The sequence below is a fragment of the Podarcis muralis genome, chromosome 1, assembly GCF_964188315.1.
Source record: "Podarcis muralis chromosome 1, rPodMur119.hap1.1, whole genome shotgun sequence".
Lineage (NCBI taxonomy): Eukaryota > Metazoa > Chordata > Lepidosauria > Squamata > Lacertidae > Podarcis > Podarcis muralis.
The window spans coordinates 262,549-289,975 of NC_135655.1; the positions used below are offsets into that span (position 1 = coordinate 262,549).

The window sequence follows — 27,427 nt, forward strand, 5'->3', positions numbered from 1 at the left end:
GTCAGCATTTCCTCTTGTTTCCATTTCTGGGCCAGTAAAATCCTTGCAGCTGTAACTGCATATTGGAAGAGTTTACAGTCAGAGAATCATAGAATCATAGAATCCTAGAGTTGGAAGAGACCACAAGGGCCATCGGGTCCAACCCCCTGCCAAGCAGGAAACACCATCAGAGCACTCCTGACATATGGTTGTCAAGCCTCTGCTTAAAGACCTCCAAAGTAGGAGACTCCACCACACTCCTGGGCAGCAAATTCCACTGTCGAACAGCTCTTACTGTCAGGAAGTTCTTCCTAATGTTTAGGTGGAATCTTCTTTCTTGTAGTTTGGATCCATTGCTCCGTGTCCGCTTCTCTGGAGCAGCAGAAAACAACCTTTCTCCCTCCTCTATATGACATCCTTTTATATATTTGAACATGGCTATCATATCACCCCTTAACCTCCTCTTCTCCAGGCTAAACATGCCCAGCTCCCTTAGCCATTCCTCATAAGGCATCGTTTCCAGGCCTTTGACCATTTTGGTTGCCCTCCTCTGGACACGTTCCAGTTTGTCAGTGTCCTTCTTGAACTGTGGTGCCCAGAACTGGACACAGTACTCCAGGTGAGGTCTGACCAGAGCAGAATACAGTGGCACTATTACTTCCCTTGATCTAGATGCTATACTCCTATTGATGCAGCCCAGAATTGCATTGGCTGTTTTAGCTGCCGCGTCACACTGTTGGCTCATGTCAAGTTTGTGGTCAACCAAGACTCCTAGATCCTTTTCACATGTACTGCTCTCAAGCCAGGTGTCACCCATCTTGTATTTGTGCCTCTCATTTTTTTTGCCCAAGTGCAATACTTTACATTTCTCCCTGTTAAAATTCATCTTGTTTGTTTTGGCCCAGTTCTCTAATCTGTCACGGTCGTTTTGAAGTGTGATCCTGTCCTCTGGGGTGTTAGCCACCCCTCCCAGTTTGGTGTCATCTGCAAATTTGATCAGGATGCCCTTGAGTCCATCATCCAAGTCATTGATAAAGATGTTGAATAAGACCGGGCCCAAGACAGAACCCTGTGGCACCCCACTAGTCACTCTTCTCCAGGATGAAGAGGAACCATTGATGAGCACCCTTTGGGTTCGGTCAGTCAGCCAGTTACAAATCCACTGAGTGGTAGCATAGTCAAGACCGCATTTTACCAGCTTGTTTACAAGAATATCATGGGGCACCTTGTCAAATGCCTTGCTGAAATCAAGGTAGGCTACATCCACTGCGTTCCCTTCATCTACCAGGCTTGTAATTCTGTCAAAAAACGAGATCAGGTTAGTCTGACATGACTTATTTTTCAGAAATCCATGCTGACTATTGGTGATCACAGCATTCCTTTCTAGGTGCTCACAGACTGTTTGCTTAATGATCTGCTCCAGAATCTTCCCTGGTATTGATGTCAGACTGACTGGGCGGTAATTATTTGGGTCCTCTCTTTTCCCCTTTTTGAAAATAGGGACAACATTTGCCCTCCTCCAGTCTGCCGGGACTTCGCCTGTTCTCCAGGAATTCTCAAAGATGACTGCCAGTGGTTCTGAGATCACATCTGCCAGTTCTTTTAATACTCTTGGATGCAGTTCATCTGGCCCTGGAGACTTGAATACATCTAAACTAGCCAAGTATTCTTGTACTATCTCCTTAGTTATTCTGGGCTGTGTTTCCTTTGCTGAATCATTTGCTCCAAATTCTTCAGGTCGGGCATTGTTTTCTTTATCGGAGAAGACTGAGGCAAAGAAGGCATTGAGGAGTTCAGCCCTTTCTGTGTCCCCTGTTTGCATTTCACCATCTTCTCCTCTGAGTGACCCCACGGTTTCTTTGTTCTTCCTTTTGCTACGAACATACCCATAAAAGCCTTTTTTGTTGCTTTTAACCTCTCTAGCAAGCCTGAGTTCATTCTGTGCTTTAGCTTTTCTGACTTTGTGTCTACACGTGCTGGCTATTTGTATGAATTCCTCTTTGGTGGTTTCCCCCCTTTTCCATTTTTTGTACACATCCTTTTTTAATCTTAACTCTGTTAAAAGTTCTTTAGATAGCCACCCTGGCTTCTTTAAGCACCTTCCATGTTTCCGTCTCACTGGTATTGCCTGACGTTGTGCTTTTACTATCTCCCTCTTAACAAACTCCCAGCCATCATGAACTCCCTTTCCTTTTAGTATTACTGTCCATGGGATCTCACCCAGCACTTCCCTAAGTTTTATGAAGTCGGCTTTCTTAAAGTCAAGAAATTGAGTCCTAGTATGCTTGGCTGCTCCTTTCCGCTGTATAGTAAACTTCAGAAGAGCATGATCACTCGTGCCTAATGATCCTTCCACTTCTACCCCACTAACCAGGTCATCAACATTGGTTAGGACCAGATCTAAAATGGCTGTTCCTCTTGTTGCTTCTCCCACTTTCTGGACAATGAAGTTGTCTGCAAGGCCAGTGAGGAATCTGTTTGACCTTATGCTCTTGGCTGAGTTTGACATCCAACAAATATCCGGGTAATTGAAGTCCCCCATTACTACTATCTCCCTTCCTTTTGCATGCTTGGCCATCTGTTCCAGGAAGGCATCATCTATGTCCTCCGTTTGGCTTGGGGATCTATAGTAAACTCCCACAATGAGGTCTCTGTTATTCTTCTCTCCCTTAATTTTGACCCAAATGCTCTCACTTTGGCTTTGAGGTTCTAAATCTTGGATCTCTTCACAGGTATACACATCCCTGACATATAACACCACTCCTCCTCCTTTCTTGTCTGGTATGTTTCTCTGAAATAGATTGTATCCCCCCATTATTACATTCCAATCGTGGGACTTATCCCACCAGGTTTCAGTGATGCCTATTATGTCATATTTAGTTTGCTGTACCAAGAGCTCAAGCTCATCTTGTTTATTTCCCATGCTTTGCGCATTAGTGTACAGACAATGAAGTCCATTAATCATTCCCCCGTGTCTCTTATTTAAGGATTTTTTCCTCCCATCACTAGGTCTGCGTGCTGTTTGCTCCATTTGGTCTATGACATTTGGATGATCATCTTCATCAATTGATAGACTCCTACCTTCAGGAGCACTGTCTCCCTCCCCCACATTAGTCAGTTTAAAGCCCTCCTGATGAGGTTTCTGAGATTTTTGGCAAAAACATTTCTCCCAACCGTTGTGAGGTGCAGCCCATCGCTTGCCAGAAGTCCATCTTCAAGAAACTGCAGTCCGTGATCTAAGAATCCAAACCGTTCCTGTTTACACCATTTGCGAAGCCAGTTGTTCACTTCCACTATTTTTCCCTCTCTCCCTGGGCCACCTCGTTCAACTGGGAGGACAGATGAGATGACAATTTGTGCATTTAGTTGCTTCAATTTCCTGCCGAGAGCCTCGTAGCCTCTTTTGATCTTCTGGAGGCTATTGCTTGCAGTGTCATTGGTTCCCACATGAACCAAGAGGAAGGGGTATTTGTCAGTCTTTTCTTCTTATCTCGTTTCCTGTAATCCCTAAAAGAAAAGCCTCTGGTTTCTTTACAAAACGTATATTTTAACATCTTTTTCAATTCATTATATATACTCTCCCAGAAACTTTTCACTTTCTTACAATCCCACCACATATGATAAAACGTTCCTTCTTTTTCTTTACATTTCCAACACTTATTACACGTCTTAAACATTTTTGCCAATTTTACTGGTGTTATATACCATCTATAAAACATTTTCATCACATTTTCCTTTAACGCCGTGCATGCAGTAAATTTTAAGTTTTCTTTCCATAGTTTTTCCCAATCATCAAATTGTATATTATAACCGAAATCTCTGGCCCATTGTATCATTACCGATTTCACTTTTTCATCTTGCGTATGCCATTCCAAAAATATCTTATACATTTTTGACAGAATTTTACAATCATTGTTTATTATGTCGATTTGAAACTTAGAATCTTTTTCTGCATAACCACTTTCTTTAAAATCTTTTTTAAACATTTCATTCAACCTGAAAATAATGCAACCAATCATAATCATATTCTTTAACTTGTTCATATGGTTTTAATTTCCATTTTCCTCCTTCTTTAATTATCAGTTCACCATATGTAATCCATTTACCTCTCATATTAATTTTCTTTACACTCATAACTTCTAACGGAGATAACCAGTGTGGAACTCTTGGTTCTAATAGGTTTTTATACCTATCCCATATTTCTATTAACGCACTCCGGAAGATGTGGTTCCCAAAGCCTTTGTGAATTTTCTTCTTCCCACACCATAAGTACGCGTGCCATCCAAATCTGTTATCAAAGCCTTCTAAGTCCAGTAACTCTTTATTTTCTAATTTTATCCATTCTTTCAACCAGCAAAGACATGCTGCTTCATAATATAACTTCAGGTCTGGCAGGGCAAAGCCTCCTCTTTCCTTCGCATCTGTTAGTAGCTTAAATTTAATTCTCGGCTTTTTGCCCTGCCAGATATACCTTGAGATCACTCTTTGCCACTCTTTAAAAATCGTTACCCCCTTTATTATGGGGATAGTCTGAAACAAAAATAACATCTTTGGAAGGACGCTCATCTTTATCGCAGAAATTCTGCCCCAAAAAGATAGTTTCATTCTACCCCACACCTCCAGATCTTTCCTTATTCCGTTCCAAACCGGTATGTAATTGTTCTGATACAAATCAATGTTTTTAGGAGTTAACCAAATTCCTAAATAGAATCATAGAATCATAGAATCATAGAGTTGGAAGAGACCACAAGGGCCATCGAGTCCAACCCATCGAGTCCAATATTTTACCTTTTTCACACCTCTATCTCTGTTTGTTGTTGCATTATTTCTTTTTTTTTAAAAAAAAATATTTATTACTTTTCCAACAATTTAAACACTACAAAAACAATACAATACAATACAAAAACACTACCTAACATTGACACATTAAACACATTGAACTAACAAAACAAAACAAAAACAGTAAAATAAATCAAACAATTTCATTATCCCATCTTTCATTCACTTTTTTCCACGACGTCCTCACACCTCCCTTTTTGTATTCCACTTCTGTTAATTGTTTCAGCAATTCCTTTCCATCTTCCTCGGTTTTCTATCCTATAATTATCTTAACACATTCTAACCTTATTTTTTCCTTTAATACTCTATTAATCTATTTATACTTAATTCCTTATATCATTTCTACTAAAGCCATATAACTTCATTCCAACATTTTTCTAACATTCATTAATTTTACAGTATTTCTGTAAATAGTCTTTAAACTTTTTCCAATCTTCTTCCACCAACTCTTCTCCCTGGTCTCAGATTCTGCCAGTCATTTCCGCCAATTCCATATAATCCATCAACTTCATCTGCCATTCTTCCCAGGTGGGTAAATCTTGTGTCTTCCAATACTTCGCGATTGTTGTTGCATTACTTCTATCATACTTTGCTCCATATTTTTTGTAATTATTTTAGTTTTCTTATTTAATTTGAACCCTGCCACTTTCCCAAATTGTTCAATCTCCTCTAATAGTTCTTTTACACTTTCTATTGGTTCTTCAATCGTTATTACCAGATCGTCTGCAAAGGCTTTAACTTTATATTCATTCTGGCCAACTGTTATCCCTTTTATTAATTTGTTTTGTCTAACTGCATTAAGAAAGACCTCCAGGACCATTATAAACAGCAATGGCGAAAGCAGACATCCTTGCCTAGTTCCTTTAGATATTTTAATATCTTCCGTAGTCACATTATTTACAATCAATTTAGCTCTCTGTTCTGTATATATTGCCTTTATCCCATTGAAAAACTCTTTTCCCACCTCCACATACTCCAGATTTTTCAACATAAAGTCCCATGCTATGTTGTCAAAGGCCTTTTCTGCATCCACAAACATAAGTATAGCTTGTTTCTCATTCCTGGCAGTCAGATATTCCAAAATATTAATTATGTTCCTTACATTATCCTTCATCTGTCTACCTGGAAGGAAACCTGCTTGATCCTTATGAATAGTTTCTAATAATATCTTTTTCATTCTTCTTGCTAAGATCCCTGCAAAAATTTTGTAGTCTGTATTCAGCAATGAAATAGGCCTATAGTTTTTAACTTGGGTTAAATCCGAGTCCTGTTTTGGGATAAGTGTAATGAATGCTTCTTTCCACGTTTCCGGGATGTCTCTTTCCTTTAAAATATTATTCATAACTTCTTTTAAAGGTATCATCAGAACATCTTTTAACTCTTTATAATAACCTGATGTAAATCCATCTGGCCCTGGGGCCTTTCCCCTCTATTAGGGCATTCAGTTGGTCTTTTTTATCTGCCGGGATCCTTTGCACCTTTTTCCCTTTTAAAAATCTCTCAATTTTCCTCATATTTTTCCTTTCTTTATTTTTATATGGTTGTCTGTAAAAGTCCAAGAATCCTTTTCTAATTTCTTTCGGATTATCTATCTCTTCGCCATTCACAATGATTCTGTTAATTGTGTTCTGCTCCTTTCTTTTTTTTATTTGCCACGCAAGCCATTTGCCTGATTTGTTAGCGAATTCAAAGTTTCTCTGTCTTAACTTTTTAATATTCCATTCCACTTCTTTGTTTATTATCATTGCAAATTGTGATTGCAAGGTCTTAATTTCTTGTTTTATTTTGGAGTTATTCGGTTTTCTAATAAATTTTTGTTCATTGTCCATTATCTGCTTTAAAATTTCCTTTCCCCCCTTTTCTCTGTTTTTATTCTTCAATGAATTCTGCTGGATAAAAAAACCTCGCATCACAGCCTTGCTTGCGTCCCATACTACGCTCATCTTTGTACCCTTGTTGCAATTCTCAACAAAGTATTCAGTTAGTTTCTTTTGTGCTTTTCCTACAATTTTCTGGTCATCCAAAAGATAACCCTTAATTTTCCATCTAAATGTTCTTTCTTCAAAGCCTTTTAGTTCCAATTTTATTGGATTATGATCTGAGATTACTTTAGATTGTATTTCAACTTGTAGTATTCTTGGAGTCAGTTCATTCGAAACCCATATTTGATCTATTCTTGACATTGACTGGTTCGATTCAGAAAACTATGTAAATTGTTTCTCCACTTGTGTTCCTTTGGTGGTGAGAGAGGTTGGGGTTGGCCTAGGGTGTAGTTGTTTGTTTGTGATTGGCTGTGGTGATCTTTGTTTTCGTGTGAGAGTGGGGTGGGTGGGTGTTTTGGATCAGGTTAGCCATATTGATTTGCATGCTGTTGGTGGATTATTGTCATTGTCTTGTTGGGCTGTGTATGTGATAAAGGGGAGCCATACCGGGGTGAAGGCGTCTTCTTCTGTTTGTCCCTGTGTCAGTTTCAGTTTATTGGTTAATTTTTCTAGTAGGGCTGTTTCCCATACTATTTGGTACCATTGGTCCAGGCTTACTCCTGACAAGTCTCTCCAGTGTCTGGTTATGGTGTTTCTGGCTGCTGAAAGTAGGTGGGTGTCAGGGGTTCAGGGACAGAGGCACAGGTGAGTTGGGAGACGGAGAGCGATGGGGAAGAATCCCAGGACAGTGAGGAAGAGGATGACAATGACTTGAGGTCTTCCATGAGTCTCTCAAGTGAATCGGAGGATTCCCAGAAGGGGGCGCCCCTGGTCAGGCCAAGGGGGGTCACAGGGGGGACTTGCCAGGAGCAGGGAAGGAGCAGGGAAACCCCGAGTGGGAGTGGGAGATTGGGGCCGGCTTCCCAGCAGGAACGGAGTGAAGAGGGTGGAGTTCCCAGTGTGGCACACGGAGCAGAGCAGGAAGGAGACAGGGGAAGGAGATCGGGGCAGGACGTCCTGCCGGAAGGGGCGGAGAGTAGTACAGGGAGTAGTGTGAGTGTCAAGAGGAAGGTCAGGGGTAGCGAACGCGCGCCAAGTTCAAATGTGGAGGCGCGCGAAAATGCAGAGAGCCCGGAGGAGGAGCCTGGCCCCAAAGCACGAAGGAGGGGGGAGCAGGCATCTGAGGAATCCGCTTCAGGGGAAAGCAGGAGGGAAGGAACCCAGGGGGGCAGAAAGACCCTGCGGAAAAGGAAAGACAGGAAGAGGTGGACCAGCACAAGCCTCTTAAACTGGTGTAGGGGCGGGACCGATTCAGAGGGGACTTCAAATGTCTAAGGCTAAGAGACGCGGGGCTGCACGCCTCGGTTGTGGAACCAATAATGAACTGCAATAAACATCCTTGTATATAAGAAGATCTTGGCGTTGGTCTTTTGTGAGCTGAGACCTGAGGCAGCCCCTGACAGTAAGTCCCCTCCCTAAAGTACGCAAAAATTTTTTTTGCAAAGCTCACGAAGTTTGGCAGCCATGAGTATGGAGGAGCAGATAGCTGATCTACGCAACACAGTCTCCCAGCTTACCACTGTGGTAGTGGTCTCCCAGAAGAAGGGGGAAGAGGCGGAGAAGCGGTGCCAAGATCTGCAAGCCAGGTGGGATCATGCATGCCAAGTGGGGTTCCCGGGGGCCAAATCTGCTGGAGTAGCCCTGGGCAGAAGGGGAGGCAACTTGGTAGCCCACTTCGATGGGAACCTGAAGCAATACCCCAGTTTTCGAGCAGACGTAGAATATGCGTTGCATTTGCTTCGCGACGACTTTAAAGATGAGGAGGAGAAAGTGGGTTTCATTGTGTCCCACTTGCATGGGGAAGCGAGGGCTTGGCTGCGCAATCTGTGGCGCGAGGATTGCCCTGCTCGAAGGGACTCCGATGAATTTATCAAATGCATGGACGCTTGTTTCCAATCTACCGTGGATGTGGACGTAGCACGCCAAGAGATGCATGGTTTAAGGCAAGGCAAGGCTACAGTACGTCAGTATCATGCTCGCTTTTTCACCTTGCTGAATGTGCTGAGATGGGAGAAAGACTCTCTGGCAGTCAGAGACTTGTTTTGGGAGGGGCTCTCTGGCCCTGTGAAAGACGAACTGGCAAGGGGGGACCGGCCCAAAACCCTGGCAGAAATGGTGCAGCGGGCGCTCGCCATTGGAGTACGCCACGAAGAACGCCCTTGGCGCAATGAGGGGGGTAGCCAGCTTCACGCACCGTCTAGAGTGCCTCCTTTCCTTCCCAGAGATCCAGGACGTACGCGTCCCTCACCTCAGCTGCAGGCAGGGGAGGAACCAATGGAACTGGGGAGTGCAAAGGCTCTGTCAGCTGCCGGAGCCCCAGCATCCGGAACAGTCAAGAAGAAGCCTCCTAGAGGGATCAGGAAGTGTTACATCTGTGACAGTGGGATGCACATGGCCAAAGAGTGTCCCCAGAGGCTCCACAAGCACACTGCAGCCTTAGCAACAGTAACTGCAGCAGCACAACATGAAGAGCAGTTTCAGGGAAACGGCAATGCCTGGCTGGAAGCAGAGATGCTGGGGCACAGCCAGGCGAGTCAGTAAGGCAGTCCCCAGCGCTTTTGCAGCCCACAGACCCCCTGCCACCCAAGCCAGTGGTGCAGCTCACTGCAACTCTCCAGCTACCTAATGGACGCACCCTGGAAGTCCCCATTACAATTGACAGTGGGAGCAACGCAGACTTCGTGGGGGTGCAATTCGTCAAGCAGCATCGCATAGAGCTCCTACCAACCACGCTGCCTTTGAACGTCGTCACGGTGGATGGCAGGAAGTTGCTGGGTGGGCAGGTGGTACAACAGACGCCACCCATGGTGATGCAGATTGGCAATCACCGAGAAGTCATCAGTTTCAACATCACCCGCCTGTCAGACACGCCTATAGTGTTAGGCATGAGTTGGCTGGATAGGCACAGCCCAACCATGGCGTGGTACCAGCGGCAGCTCACCTTCGGCTCGTCCTACTGCGCACAGCATTGCATCCAGACCGGTCAAGAGGAGGAGGGCCAAGAGGAAGGGCAGCAGCTGAGGCTCAGCATGGCGCAAGCAGTACCCCTCAAGTACAAGGGGTTTTTGGAGGTCTTCTGCGAGAAGGAGGCTGACCAGTTGCCACCCCACCGGCCCTACGACTGCGCAATTGACCTCTTGCCAGGGACAACGCTACCGACTGCGAAGCTGTATTCCATGTCCGAGGATGAGATGCAGGAGCTCAGGGAGTTCATAGATCACAACCTGCAGTGGGGATTCATCCGAGAATCAAAGGCAGTAGGGGGCAGTCCTGTGTTTTTCGTGAAGAAGAAGGACACGCCCCAAAAAAGGCTGATCGTAGACTATCGCTTCATAAACTCGAAGACAAAGCCTGCAGCCTTTCCCATGCCCAAGATTGACGACCTGCTCGGGACGGTGAGGAAAGGGAAGATCTTCACCAAGTTGGATCTCCGCGGCGCATACAATCTCATACGCGTGCGAGAGGGTGATGAGTGGAAGACGGCCATGTTCACGCCGTTGGGCACCTACGAATACAGAGTTATGCCGTTTGGTCTCCAAAATGGCTCCCACTTTTTCCAAGCTTTTATGCACCACGTGCTAGCGGGACTCCTCTACAAGAAGTGCGTATGTTTCCTCGACGACATTCTGATCTTCTCGGAATCGCCAGAGGCGCACGAGAGCGATGTTAAGGAGGTCCTGCAGAGGCTACGGGAGCACAGGCTCTACGCCAAGCTGGAGAAGTGCCAATTCGACGTGACGGAGGTGGATTTTCTGGGCTATAGGCTGTCCGACAGGGGACTAGCCATGGACAGCGCCAAGGTCCGCGCGGTGTTGGACTGGAAGAGCCTGCGAACTCAGAAGGAGGTCCAGAGGTTCGTCGGCTTCGCCAACTTTTACCGCAAGTTCATCAGGGGTTTCGCCAGGGAGACGGCAGCTATCACGGACACTCTCAGCTCCAAGAAGAAGAAGTTCACCTGGAGGGACCAGGCGGAGCAGTCCTTCAGGAGACTTAAGAGTCTCTTCGCGTCCGAAGAACAGCTGTTACACGTGAATCCCGGCAGGCCCATGCGGGTGGAAACTGACGCATCTGACAGAGCGGTGGGGGCCGTCCTCTTACAGGAAGACCCGCAGGGGAACTGGAGGCCCTGCGCTTTCTACTCCCGGAAGCTCAGCAAGTTGGAACAGAACTACACCATCTGGGGCAGGGAGTTGCTGGCCATCCACGCAGCTTTCAAGGCATGGAGGCACTTCCTCATCGGAGCCAAGCACACCGTGCAGGTCCGCACGGACCACAAGAACCTAGAGTACTGGCGCACGGTGAAGCTACAGAGCCAGAGGCACATACGCTGGGCGGAGTTCTTTGCGGATTTCGATTTCAGGATAGAGTACATCCCAGGTGACAACAATGTCATAGCAGATGCGCTCTCCAGGAAACCGCAGTATCTCGAGGAGGCGGCACCGGTGGCAGCCAAGCACATTTTTGCACCGCAGGCGTGGGCGTGCGCTTCAGCCGCCGTGGACCTGGAGGCGGTGCGTCGCGCGTTGCAGGCGGATCCGTTTGCACAGTCCAAGATGGAAGAGGTGCGGAGAGGCACAGCGAAGGACGACGAGTTCCAAATACGCGACGGCCTGCTGACCCGTAAAGGCGCTCTCTACGTTCCGGGAGACGATCTCCGCGCGAAGGTTCTGCAGCAGTTGCACGACGTACCCAGCGCTGGCCACTTCGGCAAGGAAAAGACGACGGAATTAGTGGCCAGAGACTTTTGGTGGCCCCAGATGCGAGGGGAGGTCGCGGATTACGTCGCCAGGTGTTACACGTGCCAAAGGTCCAAGCCAGTGCACCAGAAGCCAGCGGGACTGCTGGAACCGTTGGAGACGCCACTGCAACCGTGGGAGAGGGTGGCGCTGGACTTTGTCACTGATCTGCCCAGTTCGCGAGGCAAGACGGCGGTACTTGTGGTTGTAGACCTGTTCACCAAGATGGCGCATTTCATTCCTTGCGCGAAGGTGGCGACAGCGGAGCAGACCGCCAAACTGTTCATCGACCACGTGTTCAAGGTGCATGGGTTGCCACGGTCTATTCTGTCCGACAGGGGGCGCCAGTTTGTTTCCAGTTTCTGGCAGAAGCTCCTAGGGATCCTGCACGTCAAAATCAACCTGTCGTCGGCGAGACATCCGCAGACCAACGGCCAAGCAGAGAGGGTCAACGCGATCATGCAGCAGTACCTGAGATGTTACGCCAATCAGCGACCCGCGGCTTGGGTGGATTACCTGCCGATGGCTGAGTTTGCCTACAACAACACGAAGCACGCGTCGACGGGGGTGACGCCGTTCTTCGCTAACAATGGAAGGCATCCCAGAACCTTCCCGGGGCTCGTAACGACGGGGGAGGGGGCGCCACAGGAAGCCGACCATTTCGCAGCCGAATTGCAAGAGGTCCACGACGAGCTACGGAGACATTTGGAGCTCGCCAAACAGGCCTATAAGGTGCAGGCAGACAGACACAGGAGGGAGGGGGAAGACATCCAGGTGGGAGACTGGGTATGGTTAGCGGCCCAAGCAGTGCCGGCCAAGTCGTTAGCTAAGAAGAAGCTAGGACACAGGCAACTAGGGCCGTACCAAGTTGAGGCCAGCATCAATCCCGTAGCGTTTCGACTGTCCCTCCCCGAAGGTTCCAGAATGCACCCGGTCTTTCATAGGTCGGTGCTCACCCCCTACAGGGCCCCACACAGATTTCAGGAGTCAGGGACGGCACCAGAACCAAGCGGAGAGTCGCCCAAGAGGGGGAGGTCACCTAGGGCCGAACCAATCAACGAGGTCACAGAGATTCTGGACTCGAGATGGGGGGAAGAGGGAGTAGAATATTTTCTCGCCAGAGAGGGCGCCCCGGCCAGCGCCAACAGTTGGGTGCCGGACTACGCTTTGGACGAACCCCTCCTCAAGGACGAGTTCCATGCCCTTTTCCCACACAGGCCCATGCCAGCACAGTTTTTCGACGATTGGCTTTTCACGCCCACACTTTCCGCCAGCACCTTCCGAGGGTTCTCCTCCGCAGAGGAGATGACGCCAGAGTCGAGCCCTCCAAGGGGATCGTGTTCGGGGTGGACACTGACCCTTCTTACTGGTGGGACGACCTACCAGAAGAGGACTGGCGCACGAGGTGGCGGATGGGGCCTTGGCAAGCAGACCCCACCCAGGCAACAGGGGGAGAGGAGGACATGAACATGTTGGGAGAGGACCATGGGTTCGAGCACACATACAATGAACTGGAAGCAGAGGAGATCGACGTCAACGACCTGTGTCCGGCAGCGACCTCCGCAACGACGGAGCCCCCAGAACCTGCGCCCGAGCAGCGGGAGGGGGGAAGGGGGGGCTTTGAGGGGGGGATGGATGTCAGGGGTTCAGGGACAGAGGCACAGGTGAGTTGGGAGACGGAGAGCGATGGGAATCCCAGGACAGTGAGGAAGAGGATGACAATGACTTGAGGTCTTCCATGAGTCTCTCAAGTGAATCGGAGGATTCCCAGAAGGGGGCGCCCCTGGTCAGGCCAAGGGGGGTCACAGGGGGGACTTGCCAGGAGCAGGGAAGCAGCAGGGAAACCCCGAGTGGGAGTGGGAGATCGGGGCCGGCTTCCCAGCAGGAACGGAGTGAAGAGGGTGGAGTTCCCAGTGTGGCACACGGAGCAGAGCAGGAAGGAGACAGGGGAAGGAGATCGGGGCAGGACGTCCTGCCGGAAGGGGCGGAGAGTAGTACAGGGAGTAGTGCGAGTGTCAAGAGGAAGGTCAGGGGTAGCGAACGCGCGCCAAGTTCAAATGTGGAGGCGCGCGAAAATGCAGAGAGCCCGGAGGAGGAGCCTGGCCCCAAAGCACGAAGGAGGGGGGAGCAGGCATCTGAGGAATCCGCTTCAGGGGAAAGCAGGAGGGAAGGAACCCAGGGGGGCAGAAAGACCCTGCGGAAAAGGAAAGACAGGAAGAGGTGGACCAGCACAAGCCTCTTAAACTGGTGTAGGGGCGGGACCGATTCAGAGGGGACTTCAAATGTCTAAGGCTAAGAGACGCGGGGCTGCACGCCTCGGTTGTGGAACCAATAATGAACTGCAATAAACATCCTTGTATATAAGAAGATCTTGGCGTTGGTCTTTTGTGAGCTGAGACCTGAGGCAGCCCCTGACAGTGGGTTATGAGTTCTTTGTCGTGTAAGTGGGCATTGTTGTCTTGGAAGATGTTTGGTAGGGCCAGTTCTGGGGTGATGTCTTGTTGTTGTTTAGTCGTTTAGTCGTGTCCGACTCTTCGTGACCCCATGGACCAGAGCACGCCAGGCACTCCTGTCTTCCACCACCTCTCGCAGTTTGGTCAGGCTCATGTTGGTAGCTTCAAGAACACTATCCAACCATCTCATCCTCTGTCGTCCCCTTCTCCTTGTGCCCTCCATCTTTCCCAACATCAGGGTCTTGATGTCTAATACTTGCTTAGTTATTTTACATATTTCTCGTATGGCTGTTGTCCAGAATAGTTGGATTTGGGGGCACTCCCACCACATGTGGAGGTATGTGCCTGTGGAGGTGCACCCTCTCCAGCATTTTGGTGAGGTTCCTGGGCATATTAGCGCTAGTTTTCTTGGTCTTAGGTACCACCTGTAGGTGAGTTTCAGAGTGAGTTCTTTTCGTTGATGTGGATTTAAAGGGGGGGTTTAGACCACATTCTGATCCATTGAGTGGGGTTAATCTCATAGCCTTTGTCATTCTCCCATTGTTTTTTTATTCCGTCTAGGGGGTTTGTGGGATTTTGGAGTAGTATTTTGTATATTGCGGATACCATCCCTTTACCGTTTCCCTTTGTTGCTAGGAGGAGGTTTTCAAAGGTTATCAGGGGCCTAGTTGCTGCTGATTTTATTGTTGGATTGTTTAAGAGGGCATGTAATTGGGGATGTGTTAACCAGGGCATTTGGGTGTCTTCTAGTTTGTCTTGTATTTCTTGTGTTGACAAAGGTTTGTTATTTTTACAGAAGTCTATTAGGCGATATAAGCCTTTGGTTTGCCAGGTTTTTATCTGGAGGTTTTGTGCTGCATGGTGGAATAATGGGTGGTAGGGCAGGGGGATTAGTGGGGATGGGGTTGGTATTTTCAATTATGTCCCTCTCTAGGTGTACCCATTGTTTTGTCTCATCTTCTAGTATATATGGGATTATATGGAGTATTTGGCTGGCAATGTAATATGCTTCTATGTTGGGGATTCCCCATCCTCCTTCTGAGGTGGGGAGGTCAGGTATTTGGGGCTTATTTTTGTTTTTTTTATGTGAGAAGATAAAAGAGTGTAGTTTTCTCTGCCCTCTGCGGAGTTGTGTTGGGGGAATCCAGATTGGGAGGGTTTGGAATAGGTAGGTTAGTTTTGGGAGGGTATCATTTTGATCATAGCAAAGTTTTATTAATTGACCTCAGTGTTGCCCATATTGTGTTTCCTTTGCACTGAAATGAACAGGGTGGAATAATGTAATTAAAATACTGCCAAAGCAGACAGCGAGATGAAAAACAGGGTGTTTGATTTTTGGAAGCCGAACTGCAGCAGGATGGAAACAGAGGCGCGAGCCACAGACACGGAAATTGAAGAAGAAGAAGAGTTTGGATTTGATATCCCGCTTTATCACTACCCGAAGGAGTCTCAAAGCGGCTAACATTCTCCTTTCCCTTCCTCCCCCACAACAAACACTCTATGAGGTGAGTGGGGCTGAGAGACTTCAGAGAAGTGTGACTGGCCCAAGGTCACCCAGCAGCTGCATGTGGAGGAGCGGGGAAGCGAACCCGGTTCCCCAGATTACGAGACTACCGCTCTTAACCACTACACCACACTGGCTCTTCTTACTTCCCACACAATGCCTTCTTACTTCCCAGAAAGAAGCTAATTCTAAGTCCGAAGAGAATGTTTTAATTTAGAAGAAACCCGCTCCCCCTGCCTCCGTTTTGAGCCTTACGTTTTCCATCTCAATTCCACATTCCTCAAGGAAGGACCTTAGGAGCTTTCCTGCAGCCTGAGAGACGGCTCTGTCTTCCACTGTCAGGTTGTCAATCGCCTTCAACACGACTTCATTGATCTGGCTGGGCGTGAGGTGCTCCCCAAAAGCCTGGCACAAAGAAGAAAGAAGAGGGAGTTTTCTTCTGCTCCACACTCTGACCACGTTTCAGTAGTCCAAGGGTGCCTTCACAAACCAAGTGAAAGACATCTCCACTCTGCCTTGAGAGGGTTGAACTAAGTGACCCCCGCATCCCTTCCAACTCTACAATTCGGTGATTCTATTTATGTGTTTATTTAAGTAGCTGAAAGATTTTACAACAAACAAAACTAAAAGTCAGGTGACGCCTTGCTATTTTCGATCCACATCTTAAATTGGTTATGACATTGGAACATGAAGAGGTTCAATCTAAAATCAGACTAGAAAATTTTAAAAAAATTCTCGCAGGAACAGAGAGGGTGAATAATAGTGGCTATCCGTTATATAACCAATGCCAAACAGACTGGGTGGGAACCTGCCGGCTGTGTGTTTAGTTCTTAATATACAACAAAAACACCCACCACAAGGTTGGCATAGTTCATTGGCTTGGCAGTGCCTCGTGAAAGATGCACCGAATGAGTCAACTTTTCCTATTCTTTTTCCGCCCTGAGGAGCCCATGCATGGTTCTCTCTCCTCCCCGTTTTAGTCTCATGAGGTAGGTTAGACTGAGAGACTGTGACTGACTTGTGAGTTTCAGGGCTGAGTGGGGATCTGAACCCTAGGTCTCCCAGCACCTGGTAGAATTTCAATAAGTAGAATTCTGCATGCAGTTTAGGCTACCGGGCACTTGTCTTTGAGCAATTGATTCTAATACAATGCATTTCTGAATGTTATTTACACTAATAGCTCGCGCATGTATTTTTTTGCACACTGTTTGGCATTGCGAAATTCAAGGACATGTGAATTTCAAAGGCAGGTTGTGTTTCAGTTCTCCTATTGTTTCTGAAAGCCTCGATTTGATAGTTTGGCTTCCAGTGTGAACTGCTCTGAATCTCTCCCTCATCCCTAGAAGGCGTGGGCTGCCTGAGGGCAGGCTGAAGTTAGTGGGGCAGGGCCCCATTGGCCCGAATGAGCAAATCTTTGCTAACTGGGAGTGGCTGCGGTCTTAGCAATAAAGAGTACAAAAAGCCACCCCTACCTTGGCCACTTTTGCGATGTTGTAGTGGAAGAGGGAGGGCCCAGGGATGAAAAAGTCTTCTCGGACCCATCTGACCATCTTGCCTTTCTTATTTTTATTCCCCCTCTTCTCCAGTTCCTTACCTAAGCAGGGTCGGGTTTTGGAATATGCATGCAAAAGAAACCAGCATTAGTTCTCCCTGCTCAAAACCTCCAGTTTTCCCACTGGGACCAACAAAAACAATTATCGATTTCACCTCAAAAATTATAATTCAGAACTGGGAAAAAGGTTCAGAAGGGGGCAACCAAAAGGACTGGGGTGCTTGTGGAGCTGGTTGCAGCATTTGGGGGGGGGGGTTCCGTTTAGAAAAATGGCGAGGAAGAGGAGACACAATGTATGGCATGGAGAAAGTGGAGAGAGAAAGCTTTCTCTCTCACCGTCAGAACATGAGAATAACTGGACCTCCAATGAAACTGAAGTTTCAGGATGGTCCTTCTTCTTGCAGTGCACAGCTAAACTCTGGAACTCCCTGCCACAGGAGGCACTGATGGCCATGGACCAAGATGGCTTTCAAAGAAGATGAGGCAAATTCATGGAAGAGAAGGCTACCCATGGCTATTAGCCAGGATGGCTATGCTCTGCCTCCATGGTCAGAGGCAGCAAAGTACAGGAGTAGAAAGAGCTTGAATTCTGCTTGCTGGATTCCCACAGGCATCTGGTCAACCCCTGTGGGAACAGGATGCTGGACTGGGCTGGGCCAGAAGGCTTTTCTGATGTTCTTCAGCAGTGAATCCCTCCCCCAAGACTGCCCTCTCGTCTCTGGCCAACAGGGTGTTGGCGTTAGGCCAGTGCTGGCACGAATTCTGGCCCTCCTGAACTCCCTGATCAACCCCAGCAGCAGCCAGCATGGGCAACACTCAGGGATGATGGGGGTTGGAGCAGCCTCTGGAGGGCTACAGACCTCCCACCCTGCGGCTTACAAGAAACAAGCCATTTCCCAGCATCGCCCTCACCCATTTTGGCTATCATGATGTAATGGAGATGGTATAACGCCTCCGCTGACTGCAGGCCAATCTCCTTCACATTGTCTGTGAGGTGAAGGGACAAGAGCGCCACCAGCTGCCCAAGAAGGGGGAAATCCTGGGATACCTAGGAGGTGGAGAGAGAGAGATGCACAGTCAGCCCTCGTCCCACAGAGCCCAGCAAGAGAAAACCATCTGGCATGCTTTCAGTCGGCAAAGGTGGCAGAGGGGCGCAGGGCAAGAGAGCTGTGCTTAGGTGGCCCACCCTAGGCTTGCCCCAGGGCTTTTTCCCCAGCCAGAACTCACTGGAACTCAGTTCTGGCTGTTGAATGGTTGAATGTTGAATGGCTGTGTCAGCATTTGGGTGTAGTATATAAGGAGCAGCACCTAGCTCTCCCATTACCCTGGGGGATGGGTTGGTGGTTGGGTCTGGTTTGTTGTTGATCTGTCCTGGAGTGTCAACACAAGGGGGCTTGTGAAGAAGGCGCAGCAGAGACTGTGCTTTTTGAGAATTCTAAGGAAAAACCATCTTCCGCAGAAACTGCTGCTTGCCTTCTATCACTGTGCCATTGAGAGTGTGCTCACTTATGGCTTATGTGTGTGGTACGGAAGCTGTACTACCCGGGACATGTTGGGGTTGTGCAGAGTTGTTAAGGCAGCAGAGAGCATTGTTGGCTGCCCACTCTCCACCTTAGAGCAGATTTATGCCACAAGGTGCCATAGGAAGGCACTGGACATAGTAAAAGATCCATCGCATCCTGGTCACTGTCTCTTCGAGCTCCTGCCGTCGGGACAGAGATACAGGACAATGAAGACAAGAACGAGCCGTCTTAAGAACAGCTTCTTCTCCAGAGCGATCTCGGCCCTGAATGGGAAGCCTGGACTTTGAAAGTCATCTAATCTTCCTTGCTGTATTATACTGTATTGTTTTAATTAGTGTTTTTATAGTTGTTTTGATTTTGTGTGGAGTGCCCTACCTGGGTGGATGGAGCAGCCAAGTAATTTCGTTGTCCCCGAGAGGGGGCAATGACAATAAAGATATTATTATTATTATTATTGTTGTTGTTGTTGTTGTTGTTGTTGTTGTTGTTGTTGTTGTTGATGATGATGATGATGTATTTAGTGTATAAGGAGTTTTTGTTTTTGTTATTAAAACCTTGTTTAAGTTATTTTTTAGTCCCTTTTTAATGCATGGTCTCCCCAGCAAGCTCTCTGCAGTGCTACTATACTGCAAATAGCTAACATCTTTGGTTATGGGCCCAGCTGCTGAGTGGATGACTGCATATTTTTGGACTCTGAGAAAGGTTTGAAAACTCCTTCTCCTGTTAGTGTAGTTTCTGTGGGTCTGGAAGAGTTCCAGAATGGTTGACCGGGTTCCAGAAGCCGAGAAGGCTCTGGTGTTCCCACAGCTAACAGATGAGAACTATAGTTTATGGTCTTTTCGGGTGGAGGCGCTTTTGACCTCTAGAGAAGTATGGACCTATGGACTTCCGGGTTAGCGCAATCGGCTAATGGCGGATTCCCTCCGAGCTCCGGAGGGAATCTGCTCGACAGGGGTCGGGTCTTGCCGCGCCGGCGACACGGGGACCCTTAAAAACCACAGGCGCAGATGCCCGTGGACATGGTGACTCAGCGGGCACCATTAGCGCCCTCCCGACCCGCGAATGAGCCTTTTTAAAGGCTACGGAACGGGGGATGGGGAGTGGCGTGGTGCTGTGAGTCTACTGCTTCCCCTGCCGAGCGAAGCCGCATGCCATTTGTCGGAGAGCGCTGACTTCTTCCTTTAAAAAAATTGGACTCAAAATCAAGAACAACAACCCGTGAGTATTTTGGAAATTGGACTAAAATTATTCTTTTTTTGTGGATCTGGCACGAGCGGGGGAGGTGCAAAAAGGAAGTCCGTCTCCCCCCCATTGTAAACAGTTTAAAGCAAGGATTTGCCAACTAAGGTTGAGAGAAGAGCTGTTTTTTTTCCTGATTGGATAAAAGTTATTAATTTCCACGGATTTAAAAGTCTAAGTTACTGTGCTGGAGGACAAGAGTTTATTTGCTTTGATTAAGTGCCACTTTTCCCGAGACCGGGAGTAACCCGTGAAAGGAGCCTGCTGAGGGTTTACAGAAGATTTTGACAGCTGTCAAATTAGCTGTCAAAGTCGGAAAAAACTGAAAGTTTTGGTTTAGCCGGTCATATCGTTACAAGGTATTGAAAGTAAAGAAAGATTGGCACGCTTATACCAAAAAATGAGACTGAAAAGTCACAACTCAAGAACTTCCGCCCCATATCCCTACTTAATGTGGATTACAAAATTTTTGCTGACATTTTGGCTAATAGATTGAAGAAGGTCTTAGTTGAATTGATACATAAAGACCAAGCTGGCTTTCTCCCAGGCAGATATATGTCAAATAACACGAGGAACTTGATTGATATTCTGGAGAAGTTACAAGTTAACATTAATACAAAAGCTGTTTTGATTTTTATTGATGCGGAGAAAGCCTTTGACAATATTTCCTGGACTTTTATGAGGAAAAATCTGCAAGGGATGGGGGTGGGAGAAAGGTTTGGAAATGGTATAGGTGCGATTTATTCGGAACAAAAGGCGAAATTAATAGTGAACAATGCAGTTACAGAAGAAGTTAAGATAGAGAAAGGGACACGACAAGGCTGCCCAATTTCCCCTCTGCTTTTTATTTCGGTCCTGGAGGTGTTGCTGAACATGATTAGAAGGGACCAACAAATTAAGGGTATTCAGGTCGGAGCTAAACATTACAAATTGAAGGCATATGCAGATGACCTAGTTTTGACATTGCAGGAGCCGATCCCTAGTACTAAAAGAGCTTTGGAAATAATACAAGAATTTGGTCAGGTGGCAGGTTTTAAACTGAATAAATCAAAAACTATGGTCTTGGAGAAGAATCTGACAGTGATGGAGAAGGAGGGGTTTCAGGGAGAAACGGGTTTGTTATTGGTGAAAAAAGTGAAATACTTAGGGGTGAATATGACTGCTAACAATGTTAACCTATTTAAAGACAATTACGAGAAGTGCTGGTCAGAAGTGAAAAAAGATCTTGAAATTTGGACAAATCTGAAGCTTTCCTTACTGGGTAGAATTGCAGTTATCAAAATGAATGTATTGCCAAGAATGTTGTTTTTGTTCCAGACTTTACAAATTATTGATAAGATGGACTGCTTCAAGAAGTGGCAAAAGGAAATATCTAGATTTGTCTGGCAGGGCAAAAAGCCCAGAATAAAATATAAAATCCTTACCGATACTAAGAACAGAGGGGGGTTTGCCCTGCCGGACTTTAAGTTATATTATGAAGCAGCAGCTTTCTGCTGGCTGAAGGAATGGCTACTTTTAGAGAATACAGACATTCTGGACCTAGAAGGTTTTAATAATGTTTTTGGGTGGCATGCGTATTTATGGTATGACAAGGTCAAAGCTCACAAAGGTTTTAGAAACCATATTGTCAGGAAAGCATTATTTAATGTCTGGACAAGATATAAAGATTGGTTGGAAAATAAGACCCCTAGGTGGCTGTCGCCAATGGAGGCTAAAGCTCTGAAAAAGCTTAATATGCAATCTAAATGGCCTAGATATTCGGAAATTTTGGAACAAGAAGGAGATAGATTGAAATTGCAGAGTTATGAGAAACTCAAGAACAAGGTACAGGACTGGTTACATTACCTGCAGATAAGAGAGGCCTATAATTTGGACAGGAAAAATGGTTTCCAGGTGGAAAAGTCAAAGTTAGAAACTGAACTGTTAGAACCCAATGCTAAGACATTGTCGAAAATGTATGATTTGCTGTTGAAATGGAACACTGAGGATGAGACGGTTAAGTCGGCTATGATAAAATGGGCACAAGACATTGGTCATAATATTATGTTTGCTGACTGGGAACGGTTGTGGACCACCGGCATGAAATTTACGGCATGTAATGCCTTAAGAGAAAATATTATGAAAATGATGTATAGGTGGTACATGACACCAGTCAAGCTTGCCAAGATTTATCATTTGCCCGACAATAAGTGTTGGAAATGTAAAGAGACTGAAGGTACATTCTTTCACCTTTGGTGGACGTGCCCAAGGATTAAGGTATTCTGGGAAATGATCTATAATGAACTGAAAAAGGTATTTAAATATACCTTCTTGAAGAAACCAGAGGCCTTTCTCCTGGGCATTGTCGGCCAATTGGTGCCAAAGAAGGATAGAACCTTTTTTATGTATGCTACAGCAGCAGCAAGAATACTCATTGCAAAGCATTGGAAGACGCAAGACCTACCCACCTTGGAAGAATGGCAGATGCAAGTAATAGACTATATGGAACTGGCAGAGATGACCGGCAGAATCCGAGATCAAGGAGAAGAGCAGGTGGAAGAGGACTGGAAGAAGTTTAAGATTTATCTACAAAGACATTGCAAAATCAATGAGTGTTAAGGGCTTTGAAAATGTAATGAAGGGGTTCTTGCGACTAAGATGAGTAGAACGTAATGGGAAGGAGGAAAGTTGAATATAGGCAATTGATGATTTGCTGAATTAGTTTTTAAAAATAAGAATACAAGAAGGGAAGGTGGGTGGAAGCAAAGAAAATAAGGTATTGAAAGCTACAATGTAAGAAAAAGTATCTTTTTAGTGTTATTTTTATATTTTACTTTCTTTTTCTTTTTCTTTTTGGTCTTTTCTTGTTTTTGATGTTTGTTATATGAATTGTTGTTGTTGTTGTTGTTTGTTGTTTTTTTCTGTTGAATGTTTGTTTGATGTTGTTAATGTTTGAAAATTTGAATAAATATTATTATAAAAAAAAAAGAAAGTAAAGAAAGATTGATACAAATAAATTTGACTTTTGGATTGGAAGTGAAAGGAATACTAAGTAACCAGAATCCCTCTAGAGGGGATTCACGGATATTACAAGAATGGAAATAGGTCGGAAAATTCTGGCAGATCTGGATGAGGTCGTCTTTCTCATGGGAAAGCTGCGAAAGATGTATGAGCAAGGCCATGTTTTGTCTACAAGTCCTACAAAACCGAGGTCAACAGTAAATATACCTTCTGAGCTGGAAAAGGACTTGATGTTCAAAACACAGGCAGCTGGACAAGAAAAGAAACCAAAGACTGAAGAGGAGGAAAAGATACTTGCTGAACAGGAGGAGCAGAAAGGAGGGGCGGCCGAAATGTCACAGAAGGTAAACGAGAGCCGGAGGCCTGTCAAGATGGCTACAAGCTCGACCAAGGTGGAAGCTGGAGTCTTTGGGATATTTGGATTTAAGAAACAGAGCTTGAGCTCCACCTTTAAACAAGTAGGCTTGGCTGGAAGGATCATGGACATTATAGAGAGAGTGCCCCTTCGAGTTTGGGTGTCAATCATAAGGGACTTTCAAAGAAGCCGGCTGAAAGGGACTGAGAGAGATTTGAGAGCCTCGGACATAAGGTCACCAGGCTAAATAGATGAACTAAATGGACTATGGTTTGGGATTGAAACCGGGGAGAGAAGGGTGGGGTTTGGAAATCCAAAGGGGGCCTGATCTTTTTTATGCTGTGTCAAATTTCATGTTGTTTATCATTATAAGAATGGGGAATTCGTGGAAGGGAAATAGGGTCAACCTTAGAAAAAGTTTTTTACATATGATTAAGGTATATAAATTAAAAGTTGATTTATAAACTGAACTAAATATAATAATGAATTAAGGGTTAAAATCTAATACAAATAAACACATTAACAAATTAAGGTTAAGACATTAGGGATAAAAACTTGTTGAACAAATAATTGGATCTGGAATAAAAGAAGGGGAGGTGAGGGGAAGTTGTGAAAAGAAGTTATTGAAAATGAGATTTTAAAGGTGGAATTTTTTGTGTTTTTCTTTGTCTTTTTGTTTTGTTTTTTGTACCTTTTGAAACTTTAATAAATATTACTTTTTAAAAAAAGAGAAGTATGGACCTATGTAACTGATGACCCTCCTGACTCTGTAACTAATGCTTGGTTGAAAGGAGATGCAAAAGCCAGGGCAATAATTAATTTGGCAGTTAGCAACCAGCAAGTAGTCTATATAAGAAATAAGAAAACTGCCAAAGAAATGTGGGACAGTCTGCAGCAGTGCATATTAGAAAAGAGTCAGCGTCTGCATTGATGTTTTTCAAGCAGCTGTACCAGACCAAGTTGCAGCCTGGTGGTGATTTGGCAGCACACTTGAGACGTCTGGAGGCAATACGCTGCAAATTAATTCAAAGGGACATGGAGATACCTGATATTCAGTATGTTTTTATCATTCTTTGTTCCCTTAATGAGGACTTTGATGGTGTAGCTAGCCAGATATCTGCCATTCCACCAGCACAATTAACTGTGGAAGGGGTAATGGCAAGATTAATGGGCGACTTGGATAGAAGGGAGGCTTGTGCCATAAGCACTCCTATTTCCAGAAACAATGAGAAACGCCATATGCAAACTTGTGGTGATACGACTGCATTTAAAGCTGCAAAGCATTATTGGTTCTGCAATAAGCAGGGACATTTTGCAAAAGGACTGCAGATCCAAAAGAAAGCAAAGTACTCCCAAGTCTGTTTCTGTTCATCAGTCACGGTCGTCAGCCCAGAAGCCGACACCGTACCATAAAGACAGAAACGAGCCGCGAGCTTTTCATGCTCGGACTACAGATCGTAAAAGAATTAAAGGTGCCAAGTGGAAATCTTTTATTGTGGACTCAGGAGCATCTGAGCACATTTGCAACGATCGAAGCTTGTTTATTTCTTTTGAATAGGAAATTCGTAATGTACATTTAGCCAATTCACAAGTCTTGCAGTCGCTTGGCAGGGGTACTATTAAATTTGACTCTTTAAACATTACGATAGCGAACTGCATTTACTGCCCGTCAGTGGACAATTTATTGTCAGTAAGATGTTTTGCTCATCAAGGCATAACTGTGTGTTTCTTAAAGTCAATGTGTGAGTTTTTCGATGGGAACAAACGTCTATTGTATGCCCGGGAATCTGATGGTTTATATAGACTGTATTTTCGCACCTACTCCCAATTGCCTATAAATTGCAGAGCAGCACAGTCAAGCCAGGGGTTGAGGAATGTAAGGCCACATTCTGGGTGTGCCCATGAAGCACACAGAATTCTGGGACATCTGAATTTTGCTGATGTAACTAAGACAAAGAATATTATTAATGGCCTAAACTTAAAACCATGTAAATTCTTTACGCAATGTCTATCCTGTTGCAAGAATAACATTAAGGTTGCACTCAAGGGTAGGTGCTCAGATAGGAAAGTAACTGAGCCATTTGAGCGTGTACATTGTGATTTAGTTGGGCCACTCCCACCATCATTAGGAGGTTCTAAGTACTGGCTTACCCTGATAGACCAGTATACTAGATATTATTGGACTTATGCAATAGCTGAGAAGTCCCAAGCATTTGAGAAGTACAGAGCTTTTTGCGACTGGGTAAAAACGCATTTTAACAAACCAATTAAGAACCTGTTTACTGACCGGGGCGGGGAATTTGTTTCTGGGGATTTTGAGAATTTCCTGGAAGCGCAGGGGACTACTCATGAGTTATCTTGCCCCCGAAGTCCCTGGCAAAATGGGCTTGTTGAAGTTGTGCAGCGTGACCTGCAGGCAGGGGTTAAAACTTATCTGCACAATGCTAATCTGCCCAAAGTCTTTTGGGCTGAAGCGCTCAATGCCTTTTGTTACGTTAGAAATCGCAGTTATCATTCTGGTTTAGATGTCACCCCTGTTGGGATACTGCCAGGGAGACAAAGGCCATCATGCCCCCATGTCGACTCTGGACGATCCATCAACCTCCCGTAGGAACGCAGTATCAGTCAATTAGCGACACAAGCCTCAGAAACAGCTTTCCACATTCCAAGGACTTGTGCACGCCCTTTGCAGAGTTCGCACAACAAAAGATGCACTCAGGAGAGCATTATTTACAACTTTATTCAGCATTGGTCAGAACAAAGAAAAAACATGACTGCTTGCCTGCGTGTTCAGGCACAGAGAGAGAAACAAAAGCTATATACAAAACATAAACTTCCTGTGAGCCAGAAGTACACAGACTGTGACTCAAACAACAGCCTGCTCCCTGTTTAAGGTGGAACGGAAATATCCTAACATCCTCCCCCTTTCCGTGTAACCTGTAGTACCTGTGGTTCAACCCAATTGCAACCTCTGTACGTAATCCTTAAGTTGTTCTCTGTTAACAACCTTAGACAACAGATCAGCAGGAATTTCATTTCCTGGCATGTAGGACACCTGAATGAGTCCTTTCTGAATACACTCTCTTGCACGATGTAGCTTAATCTGCAAGTACTTGGTTCTTTGCTTGCAACTCTCTGGGTTCAGCAAAGCCAAACAGGATCTATTGTCTTCATACACTTGTATAGGACATTTCACAGAAACTCTGATGTCCTGAAACAGTTGTATCAACCATTCACAATCCATGAGTGAAAATGACAAAGCATTGAGTTCTGCTTCACAGGAACTTAGGCTTACTGTCATCTGCTTTTTGCACAACCAAACAGACAGTGGTTGTACATGTAGCATACTCCAGAAGTGCTTGTACCATCCGTGGTGTCACTTCCATAACTAGCATCTGCAAAGATTTCAAGACCTTCAGTCTTCTGACTGGTGAACCTCAGCCTGTAGTGCAAAGTCTGTTTCAAATAGCGGCCTATGTGCTTCAGAGCTTTCCAATCCTGAACAGTAGGATTGTTAGCATGTCTGCTAAGCAGGTTAGTGCTTACAGCTATGTTGTGGGATGTAAACACAGGAGCAGTCAATGACAACATTCCTAGAGTGTACATGTTAGAACATGGGGAGGGATGTCAGTGTAGCAAGCAGGTAAACTTCCTGGGGACGGACTTCCTCCGCATGTGACCAGAGGTGGGTGTGGCCTCACCTGTGCAGGTAAATGATAAAGGCACAGGGCAGCCAGCCATTTTCTCTCTCTGCCATCTTCCTTCGATGAGGAAACATCCAAGGATGCCCTCTTGGCTCTCAGCCAAGAGAGGACGGGACTATCTTACTACAAGATAGATTCTGAGTGTATTTTACCTTTTTAAGCTGTCTGCCTTCTGGGATCATGTTGTGAACAGAACGTGAGTAAACTCTTTTATAAAGACTGTGTCGTGTCTTGTATTTTAAGAGGGAATAAAAGGGGAAATTACGAGAGTAATTATTATAGAGGTTCTAGCGAACCTGTGCAAGCGTTACCGTTGCGAACTTATTTTTTTTTTGTAATAATATTTTTTATTGCTTTTTTTCCAAGGTCCGATACTTCATCAATAACACAGCAAAAGCGATTTTACAGAAAGAAAGAAAAAGTTTAAAAAGAGAAAGAAAATTCACATTTCCAGATCATTTTTCATAATCTACTGGACTTCCCCACATCTTCCACCCCTGCATTCTTCACAATAAAGAAAAATAAACAGCAAATTGATACCTTGTTTCATGCGTATTTGTG

General features: G+C 45.6%; 1 protein-coding gene across 1 annotated transcript in view; it reads right to left on the reverse strand.

Annotated features, from left to right (window-relative positions):
• Positions 1–27,427, reverse strand: part of LOC114590240 (maestro heat-like repeat family member 5) — a 52,637-nt gene that overhangs the window by 1,766 nt on the left and 23,444 nt on the right. The window contains exons 11-13 of the mRNA XM_077924404.1: positions 17,958–18,093; positions 16,966–17,087; positions 15,749–15,898 (exon numbers count right to left, since the gene is read on the reverse strand). Coding sequence (XP_077780530.1) covers positions 15,749–15,898; positions 16,966–17,087; positions 17,958–18,093 — 408 coding nt within the window. The remainder of the gene's footprint in view (positions 1–15,748; positions 15,899–16,965; positions 17,088–17,957; positions 18,094–27,427) is intronic.